A 22,574-nucleotide genomic window follows, 5' to 3' on the forward strand; every position below is an offset into this window, starting at 1 on the left:
TGTAGTACAGATCTGTTTTGTGGTATTGTGGTACAGATCTCACCATACCAAATTGTAATATTGGTAATTGGTAATATGTTAACCAATAAGTGCAAAGACAGGCAAATTTTAAGTTTTTGATAAACCAGAGAAGGGTTAGGCTCTTTGTAAAGTTTTTATTGCTGCCTAAATCGTGGGAGAACCTGGGTGTTTCAACAGGAATGGATTTCTTTAAAATAGTTTACTATTAGTTTTCAATCCTTAACCAAATCATTTTCAGGATTGCTGTATCACCGAGGTTCTCCTATGATAGTCTAAGTTCTTCAGTCTTTAGAGAGCTTTATTAAATCAGGCCCTACGTATAAAAGATCTGGAGTGTAGTAAGAACAAGCAGAAGGAGACAATCAGTTTATGTGCTAAAAAGAGATAGTGATAGAAATAAAGAGCAAAAAGAGACAGAGAGATGAGCTCGTCAATGTTCTACTTTTCCATTCACGCGTTTGAATGCCTCTAGGATAACCTGGGCCCAGAAGAAGTGGGTTAAATGAAGCTGGCAATCAGACTGAAGACAGCTAGTGGCAGACAGAAGTATTGCAGAGTCACATCTCTAAACTAAAGCTGAATATTGCAGAAGAAGCCAATTTAATGGTTTAATTGGCTATTAATTGGTATTTCTGGCTGTAGTTCTGCTTTAATTTAAGGGACAAGTACCGTCTTTTATTTCTCTGAACACAGGTACACTTTAAGACTTTCCAAACAATATTGTATCTGGAACGCTCGAGCCAAGTGCTAATTGCAAATGTTAGAAAAACATTGAAAACGTGATTTATATGTGATGCGGCGCTACAAAACTAGGAAGAGAATGTACAAAGTCAGACAGCAAAGGACACTGAAATATCACACCGTGAGCTACTGAAACTTTTCCAGGTCTCTCCTTACAAGCACCATGGCAGGTAATTGAAAATAAAAACGGTTTCACACTTCAGGGAACAACGGCGAGGAAGACAGAGGTTCCGGATGCTACATAAAACATTATGCAAATGGTGTTTCGGCATGCCTCCTTGCCACTGGTGCAGCGTGTAACTCCTGACACACGCAGCCTCTGGTTGCATATTATTTACATGCTAAATGACAGAGGAGAAGAATGATATAAAAGACGGCTGATATTAAAGAACGAGCTGAACTTTGTGACACGCTGAGCAAGCGAGGGAGGCCAGGAAAAGGACAGGCGTTTTTTTTGTCAGGAAGTGATCAGAATGTTCCTACAAGTTTTAAGCAAAACCTTTGGCAGATACAAAAGACAGATTCATTCATCACTGTATTTATTAAAACATCATTCAAAGGACTTTTTCTTTATGATTGCAAGCTTTGTTAGTACCTGAACAGACGAGCTCATCACTGTGCTGATTCTCTTTTCTACATAAAGCCACAGACTGGGGCAAATCAATGATGATCTGGGCTAAAAGGAAGTGGGAAGAATAAAGTTGGTTGTCAGACTTAGGACAACTAGTGGCAGAGAAAAGAAATGCAGGCAAAATCTCTGCAATAAATATAGCAGGGATTATTTTATTGTTAATGAGCTATTCCTGAGTGTCTTTGGGTTTGTTGGGGTTCTGCTGAACAAATTAAATGCACAAAGTTGTTTTACCTACCAAAGAAGTTTTGCCCACACTTTTAGACCCTGATTTATGAAAGCTCTCCAAGGCTGGAGAGAATACACTTTTATCAGTGAAGCTGGGTGGTCCAGGAACCTGGAATGGATCTGGTCCAGGATTCAAAACATTTGCTGGCAAATAACAAATTATTTTTAAAAATCCATTCCATGTTTTCTGTATCACCCAGCTTCACTTCTGAAAGTGTATTCTTTCCAGCCTTGGAAAGCTTTCAACAGGGCCTTAATGTAGGGCCTTTTTTTTTTGCACACAGACAATTCCTAGGACAATTGGACTAATTTAATAAAGCTCTCCAAGACTGGAGAAGATAGACTATCATGGGAGGTCCTTGGTGAAAACCTCGAATGGATCTGGTCCAGAATTTAAGCATTTGCCAACTAAAAGCAAATAATTTGTAAGAATTCCATTCCAGCTGGATCACCCAGGTTCTCCTGGTCTATCTTCTCGAGTCTTGGAGAGCATTAAAAATCAGTTTCAATGTCATAGGAACTTCTTGTGCATCAGGTCCTATCAGCCTCTTTCTGTCTACATGCACTCCAACAATGGCCGAATGGCATTTTCAGGATAGGCTTTCCCCTGGTGGAAACAGTGGACCATATCTATGTATCAATGTGTGTTGAATCTGCCACTTGTATTCTCCATCATAGGCCTAAATGACAGGGTGGCAACACAAAAGCACAGAGGTAAATAGGGACAAAGTGTTGCCACCCCGTATCAGAAAGTGCCTAAACAAAGTACTTAATGATTGATAATCACAAAATATTATTTTAATAAAAGCTGCAAATTTAAAACCAACATTAAAAAAAGATATTCATATGTTTCTTGATATTTATTACACATAGATCTTAAGACGACCTGAATTACAAAGATACATCACTGTACAGCAGTAAGTTTTGTTCACATCTCTTTCAACGGTATCCCATGGCCTTCCAATAAATCCTCCAAGTCCTTCCCTCCCTGAAAATAGGTGGCAGCTGAATCCCTTACACAATCGGCTGTGAAGCTTCCGTAGGTTTCCCTTGATCTGACTAAGAAATTTGGAAGTGGTGGCTGAGATCTAAATCACATTCTATCGTTTTCACTTTATAGACATCCAAAAAAAAAACATCTCAGAAGCCCTTCACATACTCAGCACTGCTGTGAACTTAATTAAAAAAGGAAAAATAATAGTAATCACTCCAGATTGTTTTTGAATTACCCACAAACCTGAAATCATAAACTATCTATGATTAATACAAATGGAACTGATGGGTAAATATAATGGTGATAAGGAGGTACCAAGGGTAACTGGAGATACTGAAAGTACAGCCCAATACAAGTCTGCAGTGCCCACTGCTCTGGGGGTGGTCAGAGCTAAAGAGGTAGGTTGGCAGTGGGTGTGGACTTTAGGTTCATTCAGAATGACTAGGAAGGGTGACCTAGAGATATAGGCATACCCTTACAACACCCAACACCCCTAACCTAAAGGTAATGAAAAAGGGTCCTGAACATTTATTCTTCCTTTATCATGGTCAGATTAAAAAAAAATAAATAAAAATAGAAAATATTGTGTATGCATGTGTACACTTACATTCATACCACAAACCACAAATCAACCAGCATACAATACAATAGCACCCAGAGCAACTTCAAAACATAAAATCTTTAGAAGTAAGACTAAAATAAAGTTTTGTAGTCAAAATGAATTCTTATGTTTGAAAAGGAGTCAATAAACCCTATGACGAGAAGCAGACCATCCCTACTGTGAAACAAGGTTGATCCCTGTTGTTTTTGTTTTGTGTGAGATACAGCAAAACAGAACATTGGTCAAAACTGATGGCAAGATGAATGCAGCATGCTGTTAGAAAATATTGGATACACATTTGCATTCATTAGTCTGGAAGCTGCACAAGAGGTGGCCTCTCCAACCTACAAATACCCTAACAAAAGTCGAAGTGTACCCTGCGTGAGCTGCAGTAGAAAGTGAAGCTTCTGGAGTGGCCATCACAATCTCATGCCCAGAACTTTGTAGGAAAATCTCAAACATGCAGTTCATGGCAGTCAACCAAGAATAGATACAACCTAAAGGCTTTTTGTCATAGGAGGATAACTTTACTACAGGGGATAATTCATAATGATCAGAAAAGACGGTAAGTAAACTTTTGATACTACAGGGGCAATACCGAATATTAAAGGTACTAGGGTTTTTAAAGGGTTTCCCAATGTTAAAAAGATCAAGAAAGGATGTTTCAGGTCCTTTATTACTTTGGGTTGGCTGTCATGAACTGCATGTTTGAGATGTGGCCTGTTTTTCTTGACATCCTCTAGATCAGTATTTCTCAACCAGGGTTCTTCCAGAGGTTGTTAGGAGTTTCCTGGGCATCGAGATATTTGTGCCTCTCAGGTCATTGTAAGTGACACCAATGATCTTTTTGGCTATCTGTAAGGGTGGCATTCTTCCCAATGGCCAGCAATGTAAGAGGGATTCATCCTACTGACCACCACACTAATGTACTGTGAGCTATGGATATAGTAATTATAACAAGAGGTTCACTGGTATACCTGAAAGTCATTTCAAGGGTTATCCAATGGTAAAAAGTTTTAGAAAGGCTGCTCCAGGCCCTACAAAACTTTTGGTTGGCTGGCATGAAATACACATTTGAGATCTCTCTAAAAAAGTTCAATGATGTTGAGGTTAGCAGATTAAGATGGCCACTCTTAAACCTTCAGCCTTCGCTTTGGTGAACCTAAAACGTATTTTGTAAATTTAGGCTGAGCATTCACTAGAGCTTTTCTTTTTTTAAAAACCCTGTTTGTTCAGATCACTCACGTTTTCATAAAAACCAGTCCACATCTTGAAAACTTTGCCAGAAGTACGTAAACTTACGAGCACAGCTGTATGGGTTCACCTTCCTTTTTTGTCGATATTGTTGAACAACCTCAACACAAAGCTTGTTGCCACCTTTCCAACTTCAAAACTAGAAAGCAACAGACAGGAAGAGAGACAAGAGGCACTCCGAGCTTTGCCGAACGCACCTTAAATAACGAGACCGGCTTATCAAAACCCACACAAAGCTTAAGAGCGAGTAAAAGGTTAACAACCGGCAGGGGTCGATCGGCCAGACTTAAGAGCAAAGAAGCAGAAGGTATTTGGCAGATGCCTTTTGATTACTGCTGTTTTTTTTACAGGAAATGTCAAAGACGGAGCAAAGCAGACGATCCCCCCCTTTTCACACGTGAAAACAAGTTTCAGTCAATTATTCATGTCGGGAAAGCAATCTTCGAAAGCACATGGCATTAAAAATTAGTTTGTTTTAAATAGCTAATTGCTTTCTAGGGAGCCATCTTATTAGAATTACCTAACTAATTAAACTAACTAAATGTTATACCATTATAGGCACGTCACGGGATGCTAACCACATACAATTATGGGAGGCTAATCTGTTTTTATTTGTGCTGTATAATCCTTCCAAAATGAATACAAATAACAGTGTCAGGGACACTTAGATCTGGCACAAGAATGCTTCCCATTTCCAGCGAGAGCAAGGACACGGTTAGATGTCATTTCTTTATACTTAGACTCTGCACAGCTGTATACATTTATATGGGAGACGTATTTGCGACCAAAGGATTTGTATTGCTGTCTGTCCAGTCCTAAGGTTTAAACCAGCTTTTCCCAACCTGGGGGAATCCTTGAAATAACCTTCAGGTCTCAGGGAACCCCTGCTATAATTACTATATCCACAGCTTACAGACTTATAGCTTGGTGGTCAAAAGGAAGAAAAGCTCTTGCTGGCCAGTTGGAAGGGTGCCAAGTGATAGCCACAAAAAAACATTGGGGTAATTTAGGTTGACTGAGAAGAACAAATTGATCAATGCCCAATGAACCCCTAGCAACCGTTGGAGGAACCCTGTTTTAAAAAGGTCTGCAACACAACACAGCTCTATCTGCTGCAGTTCCACATTTACTTCCAGGTCCCACTCACCTATCCTTGGGCAGGGAACATAGAAGCAGCACACCTAATCCGCTGCGCAGCTGATCTCTAAACCGCTGCTTTCTCCACCGATCAGCATGCCTCATTGCACTGCAAGATACTTGACTAGCTCCAAGTATCTACGGTAGCTCCAAGGTACTTCCCCTGCTTGCAATTAAAATAATACATTAAATTCGGAATTAAAGTGATACTAATCTTGGTCAGTACTCACCTGCTGTAACCCCTCCACTGGGGACACTGCTAAGTTTTTGTGTATCCAGATCCTTGGCCAACTTGATTGGCCAGAATGACATAACTTCAGAGAAGGAACATAGGGGTCAGCTCAGACCTAGCAACCACAAGGGAAGCCAGGTTTGCAAAGTATTCCTGAAAAAAAACACTAAGCTGAGTATGCACAGCTCAGAAAATTTGACAGCTGGGCGGCAATCAGGCAAAGAAGAATAATTATTGCAAAAGGGACATCGCCTGTCCCTTCTGCAATAAACACCTGTCTGATCACCAATGTTCAAAGTGGGACTTTAAGTACACTTTAATGATCACAAAGCTGCATTCATGTATAATATATACATGAATATGTGTTCTCCCGCACCACCCAGAACGTTTTAGTAACCACCTGGCTGTTTCTGGTGGAATAAACTTAGGTAGAGGTACAGGGACTGAATAAACCTAGGTACAGGGACTGCCACCCATCTACAGCTTTTTACCACCCAGCTTAAAAAAAATTCTGGGGATATATATATATATATATATATATATATATATAGATATATATTTATATATAGTCTTAAAGAGGCCATGTCAGTGCTCTAAACATATAGAAGAAGTGTTGCATCAGCCTACTCTGCTAGGGAATCTGTAGACTATGTGATATACAATTGCTGGAGACATTTACATTTGCTGCATATTAATGCTGCGGTTTAATTTTGTGGCAACAGCACAGAACGTCAATGGTGGCTTTGAATATATTTATTATGTGTTTCATCAACAAGATTTCTTGTCCTTTCAGGAAATGTTCTGAGAGTTACATTCACCTTAATATATGATGCAACTTGCAACTCCGCTTTTAATTCTTTATACATATTTAGATATAATACTGCATAAATCTCACAGGGTTGAGTTGCCTCTCTAAAGTGTCCTAAATCTTTTTCTTTATAAAGATTTACTTTGTTTTGGCATTATTTCCTCAAAACGGAAAGTTTTTATTAGTGTTCTGTGTTTTGGTACCTTGGAAAGTTGTATTAATCTGTTAACCTAATGTTGTATGGTTGTATTAAAAAATAAACGAAAAAAAAGAAAGTTGTGTGCTGTTTATAGAAAGGTTGTCGCTGGAAACTCTTTCATGATCATTTTCAGTGACAGACAAATGAAAGAAGGCTGTACACACACCATCATTCTGTCCAATGGAGATTGGAAGGGAAAGGACGAACAAGTGGCACCCTTCTGCACTCCTATTCATAGGGGTGAATAGCGGTTGTTTCCAATCCGCCATGATGGAATATTGAATAACTTTGGGGGACTGCTGTACACATCTCAGTTATCCCCCCCGAGATGAGCATAAACTGTTCTTCTTTAGCTACAATTATGTTACATGTATGTAGCCTAAGCCTAGATATGGGCTATGCAACTGAATAGTTTAAATGGTAGCTTTCATTGCATTACTTACCTTCAATACAGAACTGTCTTTCAGAAACTCCGTTCCTTCAAATGAGGGCTTCTCTTCTGGGTATAAAGACACCCAGCATTATTTAAATCACTTCCTGAGAGCGTGGACTGTCATGGACATACCACCTTGAGGTGTGGCAATACAACGACTTGGGTTCATATTAGTACTGTACTGAACGGCACTTTCATGTCATGGCGTGGGCATTGTTCAATTTAGAAAGGGTCATTGCAGACCTATCTTGAGCCACATCATTCTGCCATGGACTCAATCATGGTCCCAACCTCTGGTTAAGAACCATTTTCTGCATGCATCTGTGGCAGATTGCGCACAGTTTTAAAAGGCGACAAATCGCCTTGATATCTTACCAGTACAGTCATACAGGGATGCAACCAGATAGAATGGAATAATCCCGAGAAGTATGATAATCCTTCTAGAACAAGATCTGGTTTACACTACTCAGTTACCCCTTATTTACTTGCCTACCCCTCACCATTCACCCTCGGACCCACGGTAAGAATGTTTACCCCAGCACTTCTGTGGCACTACACCCATTGCTCCCCCTCTTCTCTGGTTCTTTGTTTCCGCTGTTCATTGGCCCTGGTACATGGTTGGGACATTGTCACATGGAACCAACCTAACACATAACTAGATTTTTTTCTCCACAAAAGGGCTAGTTCATGGCTTAAGGTCCTGGGATTGTTATGTAAATATGCTGTTGTTTTCTTTTGACCATGTGGTTCTTGTTTGAAGATTTGTGCCATGGCTGCAGCCACAGCCATATGCATATCTAGTTACCTGTGGTGCAGTTTGCTGCTCCTGGATGTAAAGGAAATGTTGGCTGCAAGACACCACATCAAAGGGTCAGTCCAATATCTAATTACAATAAGGGGTCAGTCCACCAACATTATATTAACATTACATTTGGTTGACTGAGCCAATCCCTGGCTTTATAATGCCCTAGAAACTCCAACCACAAAATCTTTCTGTTATTTCCTCAATTTTTTCCAGTCCAGTGTCCTCTGATAAATCCATCAATGATAGTGAGAACTGCCCATAATGGACACAACAAGTGTAAAACCAGGAAACTCAAAGCTCAGGAATCTCACCAATGAAGTCCCCAGGAGATAGAGAAATCTAACTCATTTCATCTTGAACATAAGCTGAAAGCAGATTGAACTTTAAAATCAAGCGTTTTCATACCTGTCTTAGAGTTCATCTTTATACCAATTTTTATGTCTCCAGGGTTCTCCCCAGCCCCTTTTAGCTGGGTGCACCACCCGGCACTTTTCAGCACCCACCCGACTGTTTTAGGGTGGTTACTAAAGAGTTTGGTCACAATACAGGGGCTGCCACCCACCTACAATTTCTTCCCACCCGGCTGAAAAACATTTCTGGGTTAAGCACTGGTCTCCTATAAAAAATAAAAGAAGAGAAACTTCAAAATGATGCTTGAGAGTAGTTTGCTATCTCATTCTTGTTACAGGATTGCTGCAAAAGCTCTTTTTTCAGGTGCTATTTCAGGAAGTGTAATTATAACCCAGGATAAACAACAGCTAACAACAGCATTGAGAGTAAAGACAATTACGGAGCCACGCACATACACCAGAATCATAGAAAATTCTACATAGAACTATACTTACATAAAGCAAACTAAATTTTTTAAAGCTGAAACCCAGGCAGATTCAACAATCTAAATTCAAGATTAAGGATTTAGTAAATATCTAATATAAATATGTATAAAAGAGTAAAATCTGACAAATAATGTCACCTCATCAAGCAATGAAGCAGCAATACACTGATAAATCATCACCCTACTCTTTTCCTCCCATGTGTCTGTTTAATATCAGCACATGTGCATGCAGCAGAGCCTGATTGGCTACTGGTGATGCCCCTCCCCTTTTCAGTCTAAGCTTTATGTGGGAGGAGCAATGTAGCTTATATTTAAACAGATTTAGGTATTGATATTAGTTGTATGTATGTGAAAATACATTTCATTATTTATAACTGGACATACAACAACATTCAAGTGTTCTTTTTATTAAAATCATGTATTCATAAATTGATGGACTTACTTGAGAGTACTAATATCAAACTCTGGTAATGGTACAGCCATTTTTTGACTAGTAAATGGAAAGCCAGAACTAAAAGCCAATCAGTCTTTACTTCAGTGGTCCCCTATCTTTTGGTGCTCGCAGACCACTAAATCTACGCACTGCATGCACGGTCTGGAGTCCTGTGTCACTGAAAGGGGAAGAAACGTCCCCCTGATTGACATCATAATGCCAGAACCCACACACGGTCCCGAGTCTGCGATCCATACGGGGACATGGTCTGCGGTTCTGGTCGGTACGCTCCCAAGGTGGGTCTTTCTCCTGACCCCGCTGGGGGGTGCACCGGCCAGAGACGCAGACCACCGCTGGTCTCCGTGCTCTCGCAGCCCACCTGTCAAAAGACCGTGGCCCGGAGGTTGGGGACTCCTGCTCTACTTCATAGAAAGCAGAAAAAGCAGAGGGATGACTTTCAGCATAAAGCTGTTACTTTTATTGACCAATCACAGCCTACCCTTATGTTTGAAGACAAACTATGCAGCAGAAAAGGGGTTTTGTCTTTGATGTGCTGTCTGGCAGGGGTGTCTGAATAAACAGAGTGGCTGAACTGAATTACAAATCCTTTCGTAAGTAAAACAATTTACAGAAAAGTATTTATCTGCTTGTCTGATATTTAAAATAAAAACTATGTACTTAAAGGAAAAATGTGTGAGCACATGGTAATTTATTACTTTATTATGTGTTGAGGTGAGAAGTGGGAGTTTCACAGCTACATGTTACATCTACTACACTGTGCAGGCATTTGCTTTTTTTTATACTTTTTTCAGATGCTACCCCCAGACAAAAGATAAATATTTCATGAGTTAGTTATTAAATAAGCTGAATCCTGGAAAAGATTTTCTGCGCATGGAATATGCTCCCAAACACTTCCATTACGTTAAGTAAGTGACTTGCCACTTTGCTTCACCCCTGCGGGTTATATATAATTAAACCAAATGCTTAGCACTGTCACCTTACATGATCTTAAGAAACTTTTTTCCTTTCTTAAGTAGTGCTAAAATGTAATTTACTATGAGGGGGCGCGATACTACATCCTTCCAACTTAAAGCAGAACTATACAACCCAATACTCACCTATCACCGTCCCCACACCGGGCGCTTCTTCTTTCTTCCCTTCCTTTACATGATCTTGGGCCATCTTGATTGGTCAGGAAGTCAAGACATAATTCCGGCATAGGTGGTGGGAGTTTATTTATTCCCGTCATGTGCAGGGGAAGCCAGGATCACCTGTTATCCTTGCAAACAGCTTAGCTTTTTGCCAGCTACCCGGAGCGATCAGGCAGGTAGGAGGGATTATTGCAGATGGGACATCACCTGTTTCTTTCTGCAATATTGACCTGCTTGATCATGGAAGTGGAAACTTAATTTCCCTTAAGGTTTAAATCAGCAAAATAAATTTCAGGTGCGTTTAAAGGAAAACTAAACTGATTTCTCCTCACTCCATCACTAGCATCAACATCTCCACATGGTCCTCTTCTGGGCTTAGGTCTTAAGCTGCGTACACACTTGCAATTTTTGTCGTTGGAAAGGATCTTTCACGATCCTTTCCAACGACAAGGGAGTGCACGATGCATGAACGATGCTGTACATACAGCACCGTTCATGCTCTATGGAGAGGGGAGGGGAGGGGCGGAGCGGCACCCTGCTGCGCGCTCTCCCCTTCCCTTTCATTACGATCGGCTGTCGTCCATCGTCCGTGGATCCGGCAGGTCGGTCGTCCGGACGATGGACGACACCGACTGTACACACGCCAGATTTTTGCCCGATAATTGGCCGATGCCGATTATCGGGCGATAAAAATCTGCCGTGTGTACGTAGCTTAAGGGTTTCTTGATTGGCCAGACCAGAATGACGCTCATTTATTTCCAGCAGCTGGCTATGCTGGTATCGTACGATGAGCTGCCTGTCTCTTCTACCATATATAACCTGATTGTTCAATACTTTGCTCTTTTAGTTTAATTCCACTTTAAAAGAAGTCAAATCAAGTATTTATTTAGAAAGCAGCTACAGCCGAAGTTAAAAAGCCTGTCTATTGACTGCATACTGTAGAAAAGGACCAATACTATATATATATGGAAGAAATGATCTCTCTGCAAACCCCAGAACCCTTTCTGTTGAAACTATCCAATCAGAAGTAAGCTTAAGCTTCAACACTATAGGTCTAATTTAGAGGGTGGGTCCATGACACCCTGAATTCTCTGGATCTTCTTTAGTTTTGACCTTTGCATCATTTACTCTGAAAGGCTGCAGACTTCTAGTGGTGGCAAAGAATACCTGGAAGCAGGCTCAATCGGGAAGAGGTGAGACATTTTTTTTTGTGTTTTAAAACCCCTTCTGGGAAAAAGTGCTGAAAAAATGTACTTCTGAAATTTATTAAAACCTTTAATACAGAAAGCAATCAAGCACTGCATCTACCTCCTTATGGATATGTGTATAAGGCACATACATGACAAATGGACCCTTTGTGCTGTCTGTACACAGGAGAAGGTGCGAGCCAAAATGAAGAATCCACAGAACTGCCGGGTAGTAACCAGAGAAGCTTACAAGGGATGAAGGCCTTGCTGGAACTAATATGAGGCACAGCCTGGGGTTTAAGGATGGCTACTGGAAGGCCCAGACTTTTTACCCTTCCCCAACAGTTCCCTCTCTCACCAAAAGTCCCCTCTCCAACGCTCCTCTGGTAGCACCTGCTCCTCTTCATGTGAAAAAGCTCAAAAGTACTTTAAAACCTAGAACCTTTTAGAACCTTGCTGGGTTCTGGGTCTTCAACGTCCACACAGCCACTTACTGTCTTTCATTGTTTGGTACCACAAATACAAAAGACCTTGACATGAGTGATAGCCGCTGGCTAAACAAAAAAAGCAGACCTCTGGGATTCCAGGGGAGTCAGATATTCTTTCCATAACAGAGCTGACTTAAAAAAAGGTAAGCGAGATGGAAGTTGGTGAAACACGGATAGCACATCGCCCATGCTGCTGATCTGAGGCAGTATACATATCCCTTTCAAATTCATGTACACGTACCTAATGGTTAGTAGAAAAAATCTGTCCCTACCTGTCCCCAGACTCCTGTCACCAAACTCCTTGTACATGCTCCTAACATCTCTTGTTTAGACTACTGTAACCTCCTCCTCTCTGGTATTCCACTAACCCGACTCTCTCCTTTACAATCCATTATGAATGCTCCAGCCAAACTCATCCATCCTTCCCTCCGCTCCTCTTCCGCTGCATCTCTTTGTAGTTCTCTTCATTGGCTTCCATTTAATCTTAGAATCAAATTCAAGCTCCTGTGCTTTGCCTTCACATCCCTCCACAAGTCTTGTCCCACTTACTTTCTAACCTGATAAAAAAAAATGCTCCCCTAGCCACTCTCTTTGCTCCTCCAATGACCTACTAATGACTTCCACACTCATAACCTCATCACACGCACTGACTACTCTCTGGAATGGTCTTCCTCGTCCTATTCAGCTTGCTCCTACTTTCTGCTCCTTTAAAATATCACTCAAAAACCCATCTTTTCAAACTTGCCTAACCATTTTCTTCTGTCCACCACTTCCCACCATCCCCTCCCCCCTCCTATTGTGTGATACTTCCCTCACCAACTTTATTGTAAGCTCTTTGGGGCAGGGTCCTCTCCTTTTCTCTCTCACTGCCTTTATCTTTCTGTCATTTGCATCCTCTATTTAATGTACAGCGCTGCGTAATATGTGGATGCTATATAAATCCTGTTAATATTATTAATATATATTAATAATATTATGATCAGATTTTTTCATATAATGTTGCATAAAGTTCTTCATTAACATAGATAGTGGTCCTGGATGCAGCCATTTTGAATAATTATTTGCCACTTTCAAGCAGACCTCAGCGTAGAAGCCACCCAACTCTGTGCAGATTATGAAGGTTATTTCGAAGTTGCCTGCAGGATCCTGAGCATTCCATAGCATTTACCTGTCCCAACCTAGCAAGTAGCATTCCACATCGCTCTCTGAAGTCTGGTTGCCATGGTAAGTGAGGTGTAAGGAGCAGTGGACAGGATAACCTGTCTTATCAGAAGAAAAAAGGCAACATACTAGCACAGTGAGAGCATTTGAAAACAATTTCAGATTCTTATACAAATCAGCAGTATCTAATAGGGTGCTAATGGGGAACCCAACTCTGTGCAGATTATGAAGGTTATTTCGAAGTTGCCTGCAGGATCCTGAGCATTCCATAGCATTTACCTGTCCCAACCTAGCAAGTAGCATTCCACATCGCTCTCTGAAGTCTGGTTGCCATGGTAAGTGAGGTGTAAGGAGCAGTGGACAGGATAACCTGTCTTATCAGAAGAAAAAAAGGCAACATACTAGCACAGTGAGAGCATTTGAAAACAATTTCAGATTCTTATACAAATCAGCAGTATCTAATAGGGTGCTAATGGGGAACTATGAGCTGACAGGACAGCTCTTATCTTTTTAGACAGACTTAATTGCAAACCAGTAAGAGATTCTGACACAAGGCAATGATGAGCATATGTGAAAATGATTATGCAAGAAGGAGATGAAAAGCAAATGCAGATAAAAAATAGGAGTAAGTGAAAATGAAGATAAAAAACAAAAAAAAGCAACAAGGACAGAAATGAAGAAATAAATATTAGGATAAAAGAAAGAAACAAGCGATGAAGAAAAAAGAACAGAGCAAGAAAAGAAAAATGGGAAAGCAAAAGAAAAAGGTGTGAAAGTGAAGTGAAAAAAGAAAGGAGGAGGAATGGAGCAGAACTGATGAAAAAGGAAAGAAAAAAGACAGAAGAGGAAAGAAAGAATAGATGAAACAGCTGAAGAAATGAGAGTATGGATGAGAGGAGAATATAGGGAAGGAAACAGTTGGGAAAAAGAAAAAGGAGACTGAAGAGGAGGGGGGAAAGGAGAGGATACAAAAATAGAAGAAAAGAACACAGGTGAAGGAAGAAAAGATGAGAAGGAAGAGAAGAATAGAAAGGAGAAAACAAGCAATGCTGAGAGTAGAGAATATAAGATGGGAGTGAAAAAAAGAAGAAAAAAAAAGGGAAGAAACCGAAATAGAAACAAAAAGGAAAGAAGAGATGAAAAGAAAGGGTAACACAGAATAGCTTAAAGGAGGATTTACAGATAAAAGCAAAAAAAGAAAAAGAAAAGAAGAAAAGAGGAGATATGAGGGGTTGGGAGATGGAGAACAAGGATAATAGAAGGAAAATGGTTTATGAAGTAAAACATAAAAAAAGGAAAACAAAGAAGAAATAAAAAAGAAATAAATATAAAATAAAAAAAAATTGGGCAAGTAAACTGGGAAAATTAAGGGCTAAAAAAAGAATGAAAAGGAGAAAGAAAAGTTAAGATTCTCCCCCTTGTCACCATTTGTACTTTTCTTGGAATCAGTTAACACATCCATTAAGTGTATAAAGTGTGAAGACGATGCCTAATAATTCATTGTATGAGGCATTACGCGGAGTGTATAGCGCAGCAGAGTGTACAGCGAAGAGTGAAGGTCAATGAGCTGGAAGCTATAGACTGAGCGCATACGCCTGTGAATTTCTAATGTACCATTAGTTGTTGTCGTATGTAAATAAATAATTCAGCTGTCATGGAACAGCGTAAGTTCTACCAGAGAAACCTTTCAGGATGCTTAATGCCGGGTCTGGGATGCTAATCTCCTCCTGTGTAGTCAAGCTCAGCCCCAGGACAAAAGAACAAGAGAAGAAGGTCGGCAGGTTTCAAGGAAAACACTCCAAAGTTATGAACCAAAAGACAGGTTCACTTTAACTACTTAGCAGCCAGTTTTCCTGGTGATATCAGTATTTTTACTACTACCTAAAAAAAATCTAACCTAGATAGATATGGGGTAGATCTGTCTACATATGGGATGGATGTTTGCTAACCCATACACATACTTTTGTCAAGAGATTATTACTTACAATCTGACTAATACACAACAGCACAAAGCCAAGAACAGGATCATTGCAAACTATTTTTTTCAGTTTTCCTCCTGTTCCCTGTACAGCTAGACTCTATTCTTTTAATATTTGCCCTCTTCTCTCAATAGTGTTGGAGTCAATATCACCTTGCACCCAGTATTGACATGTGAGTAAAACTGAATGCACCCAACTGTAATGTGTATCCCTACTATGGGGCTACATATCAAGCAAGTACATGCTTTGTTGCTGTTAGGGGTGGGCAGTACTGGGTAGGTTGAATAAGGCTACTACTAGTGATACCCCCCAACATACACACACAAATCCTTCCTCGATGGACAGCACACATAGAGGAAGGATTTTGCAACAATGGTCACCATTCAACCTGGTGCTTGCAACTAGCATGGATACTAACACAGAGCAGTGATAGGGGTTGCTTTTCAAGATGCTATTATAAGCAGAGCAGGATAAATTAAAACAAAGTCATACCTAGAGTTGGGGTTGAAATCATGACCCTAATTTTCTAGTTTGACCAAGAAGTATCTTTAAATTCTCTGCCCAGACATATGACATGGAGCAAAGTTTTCACTAAAAACCTCTTGAAACTCAAATTCACCCAATCTCTATTGTCTTCAGATGGAAACATTGAAGTTTTAAATATCAGAAGTGGAGAGCCAGAGCTTCTGTTTAAATAACAAGGCTTACCGCATGCGACATCTGGAAGGCCATTGGTGAAGGCATAAGCTGGCTGGGGACTTTCTGTAGAGGTATTTTAGATGAGTGACTTATAGTTGGATAGCGAGATGATGTAGTCAGCTGGGATATCGACAGCTACAGTAAAAACAAAACATTTCTATCTTAGTGGGTTTTGTAAAAAGGTCAAAATCGACATTTAAACATATTTTAGAGATGCTTCCCTCACATCTAGTATATGGGCTTGTTGAAATTATCATATGGGAAAAAGAGCTCTAATGGTAACCACAAAACTAACATTACATGTAAAAGTTCCAAGGTATGATAGAAAAGTTGAAAAGAAATATAGTTTGAACAGAGATACAAAAGCAAAACCTACTCTAAAATATGAGATTATGCTGCCCACCTAATTTTTAATTCAGGTTGGCTTATTTTATAGGGCACAGTACATAGCCAGGTTGCAAGCATGCTAAAGGCTTCTCTAATAAAGAAGTAGTTATGTGCAATAGAGTACCAAGTCTGCCTGTAGGTAGCAGTCAGGTCGTGAAAAGAAAATATATCTCTGGCTGCCTGTGAAAAGATGCAAAAGAGGAGAAGGATGCAGGTGCAGAAAAAGGAATGATGTTTGAAGGTGGAGGTAAAAATGAAGCTACTGTTCAAGCAGACATCCTGGAACATTACACTCTAAGCTACAAAGCTGTAAGTATACACATAAGGTGAGGAAGGTATAGTGCAGCCTTTCACAACATTTTAAACATGGGGGAACCCTTAAAAATACTTTTAGGTCTTCAGGGAGCTCCTGCTATAATTACCATATTCACATACAGTATTATTATGGTGGTCAAGGGGACGAATGCCTCTTACATTGCTGATCAGTGGAAAGAATGCCACCTTTACAGATAGCCATAATGATTGTGTAGAAAGGATCATTGGTCAACGAACACCCAGCCATCTATGAAAGAACCCTAGGGCGTTGCAGCCCAAATAAAGTCATAGTAGCAATGGACAATGGGCCTGGTTTATAAAAGCTCTCCGAGACTGGAGTAGATAGACTATCATGGCAGAGCCTGGGTGATCCAACAAAGCTTGAATGGATTTCTTACAAATGCTTTGCTAGTCATGGACTAGATCCATTCCCAATTTGCTGTTTCACCCAGGTTCTCCCATGATAGTCTAGGTTTTCCACTCTTGGAGAGCTTTAATAAATAAGGCCCAATGAGTCAAATAAACATTGCACCAAACTTACATTTTCATAGTCCTACCCCTACGTAGCTTTTACAGCTTTGTAGGGTGTGTACATGTGACTGTCTAAAAACCATCAGAGACAGACCCAGTGCACTCAGTAATTAACACTCAGTAACAGAACTGGACAGACACATCTCCTTCCCTTTTCTGAAATACAAGACACTTGTATTGACACTTCGTATTGAAAGGTGAGTTCGTTTCTCAGCTCTACAAGTACACAAAAGTGAAGGAAGCATCATCTTCAAATGATAGGAAATGTGAAATTTAGGATACAGTCATAACATGAAGGTTACAGAATAAAGAGAAAAACAGATGCATGTCATCAGTTGACCTGAGGGACTTTGGGATACTTACTGCAGGTCCTAGCTGGGACTCTTGTAAGTTGACAGATGTTGGCACCAATGTCTTTGCTAAAAAAAAAAAAAAAAAAAAAAATATATATATATTATAATTATATTATAATGCTTCTCCTGGTACTTCTGATTGGATTCTGTTGTGGCAGATGATGTGATACAATAATATAGGATTCTTTTGGAATTATCCAAAAAGTCCTAACTGCGAAACGTGTTGAATATTAACCCATCCTTTGAAGAACTGAAAGAGATTTAATATAGTTTATTTTAAGATTATTTCATTTTTCTAAACAATTTGGATATGGCAGAAGAGTTACTAGAGTTCCATCCATAGTCTTTCTTACCTTTCCAAAATACCCTAAACCAATAACTATATTTATTATGATAATATTGCCCACTACATACCTTTTCCAATAAATGTTTATAGTAATATTTTCACTAGTATGAAAAACATGAGTGAAGAAGCAAATGATTTCCATTGCCAATGGCCCTCTCTTTGTATTTTTTCCTTGGCTTTTATAGAGCAGACTTTGTCAGAGGTAAACTTACTTATAAAGAAATTTATAGACCTCTCTCTGCAGCCAGGAATAGGTCAATGTTACAGGCTTTTCATTGTTATTTTTTTTTTTATTTGATGCTCAATGAAACAGACCTGATTATTCCATCTCAAGGTCATTCCGGGTTGAAATGGCATTGATCGACGACATTGCAAGCTGTTAACTGCTATTTTAGGTTATTTCCTTCTTTTGTGAAGCCTTTAATATCATTACTAAAAAGGTGATCACTTTCTTTGTACTATACATGGAACTAAAGCTCTTTTTTGTTCCTTAATTTTTTTTATCTCTCACATAGGAATTTTGCCAAACTTTAAATAATTTTAATGTCCTCCTTACGAGCTAACCTCAGAAAACTGTAAAACATTTGCATAAAGTAAAAAAAATCCTTATGGGGAAACACTACCTTTTAATATCCCCCCATAAATTTACTTCCTAATAAAATTATAGTTATTTACTTTGTACAAATACAATGTTTAGGATTCCTTTATTCTCAACCTTAAAGAGGACCTTTCACTTGGTGAAGAATATACAGCTTGTTGGCTTGGTTTTCGGATCCGTGGCCACTACCAAAACCAAAAGAACAGCTTTACATCCAAGCAATTATCATTCGATTTCAGTTCTTTTCAACCACGCTTCTGTGGAGCCCTGAAAAGGTTGCTGGGAGTTCCTTGAGCAATGAGCAATCTGTGGCACTCAGGTCAGTTTAAGTGACATTAATGATCTTTTAGGTGGATCTGTGAAGGTGACATAAGGTCAGCAATGTAAGAGACAATCTTTTCACTGACCACCACATTAATCCACTGTGAGCTAGGGAAAATTATAACAGGGGTTCCCTAAGACCTGAAAGTTATTTTAAGGATTTCCCCATGTGAGAAAGGCTGCTCTATATATTGATCTCACTAATGGCAGATTATAACATCACTCGGATGTCCACTTTATATTTTTGAGGAATCAACAATCATTCCTTTGAGATTCTGATCCATGTTGATATAATGGCAACATTCAACTTCTGCAGATTGAAGAAAAAGACAGAAGAGAAGACAGAACATGACAACGTCCGGCACTCAAAAGGAATACCAGGACAATGAGGGACTGGATCGCGGGAAGGACCAGCGCCATCAAGGGACCTGCACGATTAAAGGTAAGTGTAATTTTTTCATTTTTAGTTTAGTTCCGCTTTAAGGTTGCATTTTTGTTAGCTTGAAGCAAGATAACCATCCGCACCCCTCCCAACCCCATAAAGACATTTCCTTGAGCAGAACTACCACCTAATTGATGTCTTTCTGAGTAAACGCTACAGACTATTGAGGGTGAACATCAATATCCAAACCAACTCATTATACTCTAACAATCAAAGTCACCAGTTTGGTGACCCGATTATTCTGATGCTTAGAAATACATCTTGGTTACCTCCACACCCCCAAACTCTAATAGACAATAAATGGGCAGAAGCAGGTTGATAAAGTACCCATTCTTCTCTCCCCTTCTGTCAGCATGTTCCCTGCAAAACTGATTGTCCTTTATTGCTCGACCTCCCTCTTCTAACATCAGCTTTGCTGTGCAAATAATTACAAGCGGATAATACCAAAACTATTTCTGGAACTTATTCTAACTAAGTTTTAGGGCAGTAATGCTTTATATAATATATAATGTTTTAATTGGTATTTTAGGTATCTGCAGTTCACCTTAACAATTTCCAGATTATTAGGAATCAGTACATTTGCTTAAAAGTAACTCATGGAGGTAAAGTTAAAGCATTGTCATTGTGATCAAGCAACAGGTAGACAGTCCAGGTGTCCAATCTATATTAACTGAATGGGGGCAAGACAATTACCTGTTTTGCCTAACTGCAGAAGAAAAGCCAGCTCATAGGCTGATTCTGCTGTTTGGTTGACCTGCAGTTGTTCTAAGTTTATGCGGGAGGTGAGCAATTCCACACCCTGTGTACTGCACTCATATAAAATGAATAGGGTGGTAGTAAATGATTCAGTACCAAACTATTGCTGACTGTTAAATCATTGGTTCGTTAAGAACCAGCACAGGGGTTTGGGTGGTGAACGGTCATCAAGAAGTCAACTAATGGGAGCCACTTGGGAATGTCTGTTCTCACCAGCGGTCTCAACTTAACCTAAATCTCCAGTGGGCACAAATGCAAATCATTTGGCAGGTAAAACACTGACCAAGTTGGTGATTCATCCCTATAGAATAGACATATTGCAAGCTGTGTAATTTTTACATTTAGACTTTTACATTTTTAAATTAGTAACACAGATGGGAGGGTTTGGAAAAAAAAATGGTTGCCACCCTGGGGAATACCATGCGGCTATCACTGGGGAGCTTGTAGACAGGAAATGGCTGCAGGATATCAGCAGCACCTGGATGCAACCCAGAGTAAAGAAAGGGGGAAAACAAGTACTTTGTCAAAATAGGAACTGATTGGGATCAATAGTACATAAGCAAACTAAATATCATTCAGTAAGAGTTAACTAAAACAAAAGTCAACAAATATTACATATTAGTCCAGGTCAGACCAATAAAACCTAGCATATGCCATTTCTATCAAAGAGCCTAATCTGATACCTTGCCTTATTATATTGGATCGTGGCCAATACCAAATAAAGCTGTTACGACGAAATTAAAAAGTAAAAAAAAAAAAATCTTTAATTATTTTATCATTAACAGCTAAATCAATAAAATGATAGTTATAGAGGCGCAGCGTATGATTTCCAGCAGCTCTGTGTAGAACGAAGATCTGGCTTAGGAAAGTTGGCTTTGGCGTTAAGGAAGCCATAATATTTGCATCAAGAATATTACACGCCTCATAAACTCCAGTTATGGGAGTTTTATTACCAATCTTGGAGGACCTGAGAATGCCCATTTTAACTTTACTTACACTTGGCTTTTGAATTATAATAAAGAATTAACGCCAGGCCGGGGCTGGAACGTTCATAAGGCAAAGTGACAAATTTGGCCATGAAAATTTTCTTTTTGTGCTTTAAACTACAAGAGGTTTTGCTGCCTTCATTATGCTTTGTTCCTTTTATATTATTTAAAATTAAAGTACAGCTGTCATTCTATAATTACAGAAAGGATAAAGGACTGCCTTTTATACACCACCATACTTTTTTTTACCATAATGCAATATATTTCTAAATGTTTTCACTGAAGGAATTTGGCTTATTGCAAAAAAGTTGCCAAATTTTCAGTGTGCAATAGGCTTTGCTGACTCTGCAATGTTTATCTTTAGAACATGATGAAGAGCAAAATGCAACAATGAAAAAGGTATACCAAAATGTCAGCCTATGGAAGGTCATTATGAGGTAGAGCTTATTGGCATATAAAACATGCAGGATATAATTTCTCAAAAAATAAAGCCTGGGCTCCTGGTGGCTTTTTGACTCTACAAATATACTACTGGTAGTCCCTGGATTGCATACAAGATATGGACTGTAGGTTTGTTTTTAAGTTGAATTTGTTTGTAAGTCAGAACAGAGAGATTATTTATTAAATGCAATTAGGACAGATGTTTGTCTCAGGATAATATTAGGCAGCGTGTGTGAGCTAATCACATACAAAAAAAAAACTTTATGGAGCCTAGACATTCATTAACTTCTTGAGCAAGCTGTGCTTTGATATGCAAAAAGAAACAACTGCAGAGTTTGTCTTGGTCATTAAAGAGTTACAAGAGGCGTCAGAAAAAGCTCAGCTCTTAAGATCACCCACAACCTCAGCTGTTTAGCAAAAGATTTCTTCTGCAAGTCATGGGAACTGACCCCCTTCCCCCCATCCAGCCTCCTTCCTGCACACGGGCGAGCTGGGAAGTATCTAGGAGTCGTCCGTATGTCGGATGTCCCTATCCCGGGGACTACCTGTATACTGCATATAAAGCCAATCTCTGGGACGATAAATTTCCAGCACATGCACAGGAGTTACATCTTCAGTGGCCATCCAATGGTCGAAGAGGATCACCATCTTCCCAAAAGTCCCCGGCAGAGATGGTGGCTTCCTCTGATGTTGCGATGACAGGTCCTTGAACTGTCAACTGCAGAGTGGCTATGCAAAAGTATGTCTGTACAATACCCGGCAAATATGCTGTGTACACTCGTTGACTATGGCAGAGGCTCACCACCCATCAATGAGTATAGTTCCTCCCTAAGGATTTATTTATAACATAGTACCTGTATTGTACCTAGTGACTGACAGGCAGAGATGGGCAATGGTTTGAGTTGACAACTGGCTGCAAGAAGCAGCAATAATGTCTATCTAATGTGCGATCTACCATGAATACCTAGGGGGTCTATTATTAATGCATGTCAATGCTTGTCATAAAGTGGAACCGAGCATAGGGTAATGATAAATCGGCCGATGGTAGATGGTGCAACCATGCTGTAACCCCATCTGTGTG

General features: G+C 39.7%; 1 protein-coding gene across 1 annotated transcript in view; it reads right to left on the reverse strand.

The window, feature by feature from the left end:
• Nucleotides 1–22,574, reverse strand: part of NPHP4 (nephrocystin 4) — a 150,579-nt gene that overhangs the window by 51,121 nt on the left and 76,884 nt on the right. The window contains exons 11-12 of the mRNA XM_072425968.1: nt 17,614–17,669; nt 16,027–16,152 (exon numbers count right to left, since the gene is read on the reverse strand). Coding sequence (XP_072282069.1) covers nt 16,027–16,152; nt 17,614–17,669 — 182 coding nt within the window. The remainder of the gene's footprint in view (nt 1–16,026; nt 16,153–17,613; nt 17,670–22,574) is intronic.

Source organism: Pyxicephalus adspersus, chromosome 11 (assembly GCF_032062135.1).
Source record: "Pyxicephalus adspersus chromosome 11, UCB_Pads_2.0, whole genome shotgun sequence".
Classification (NCBI taxonomy): domain Eukaryota; kingdom Metazoa; phylum Chordata; class Amphibia; order Anura; family Pyxicephalidae; genus Pyxicephalus; species Pyxicephalus adspersus.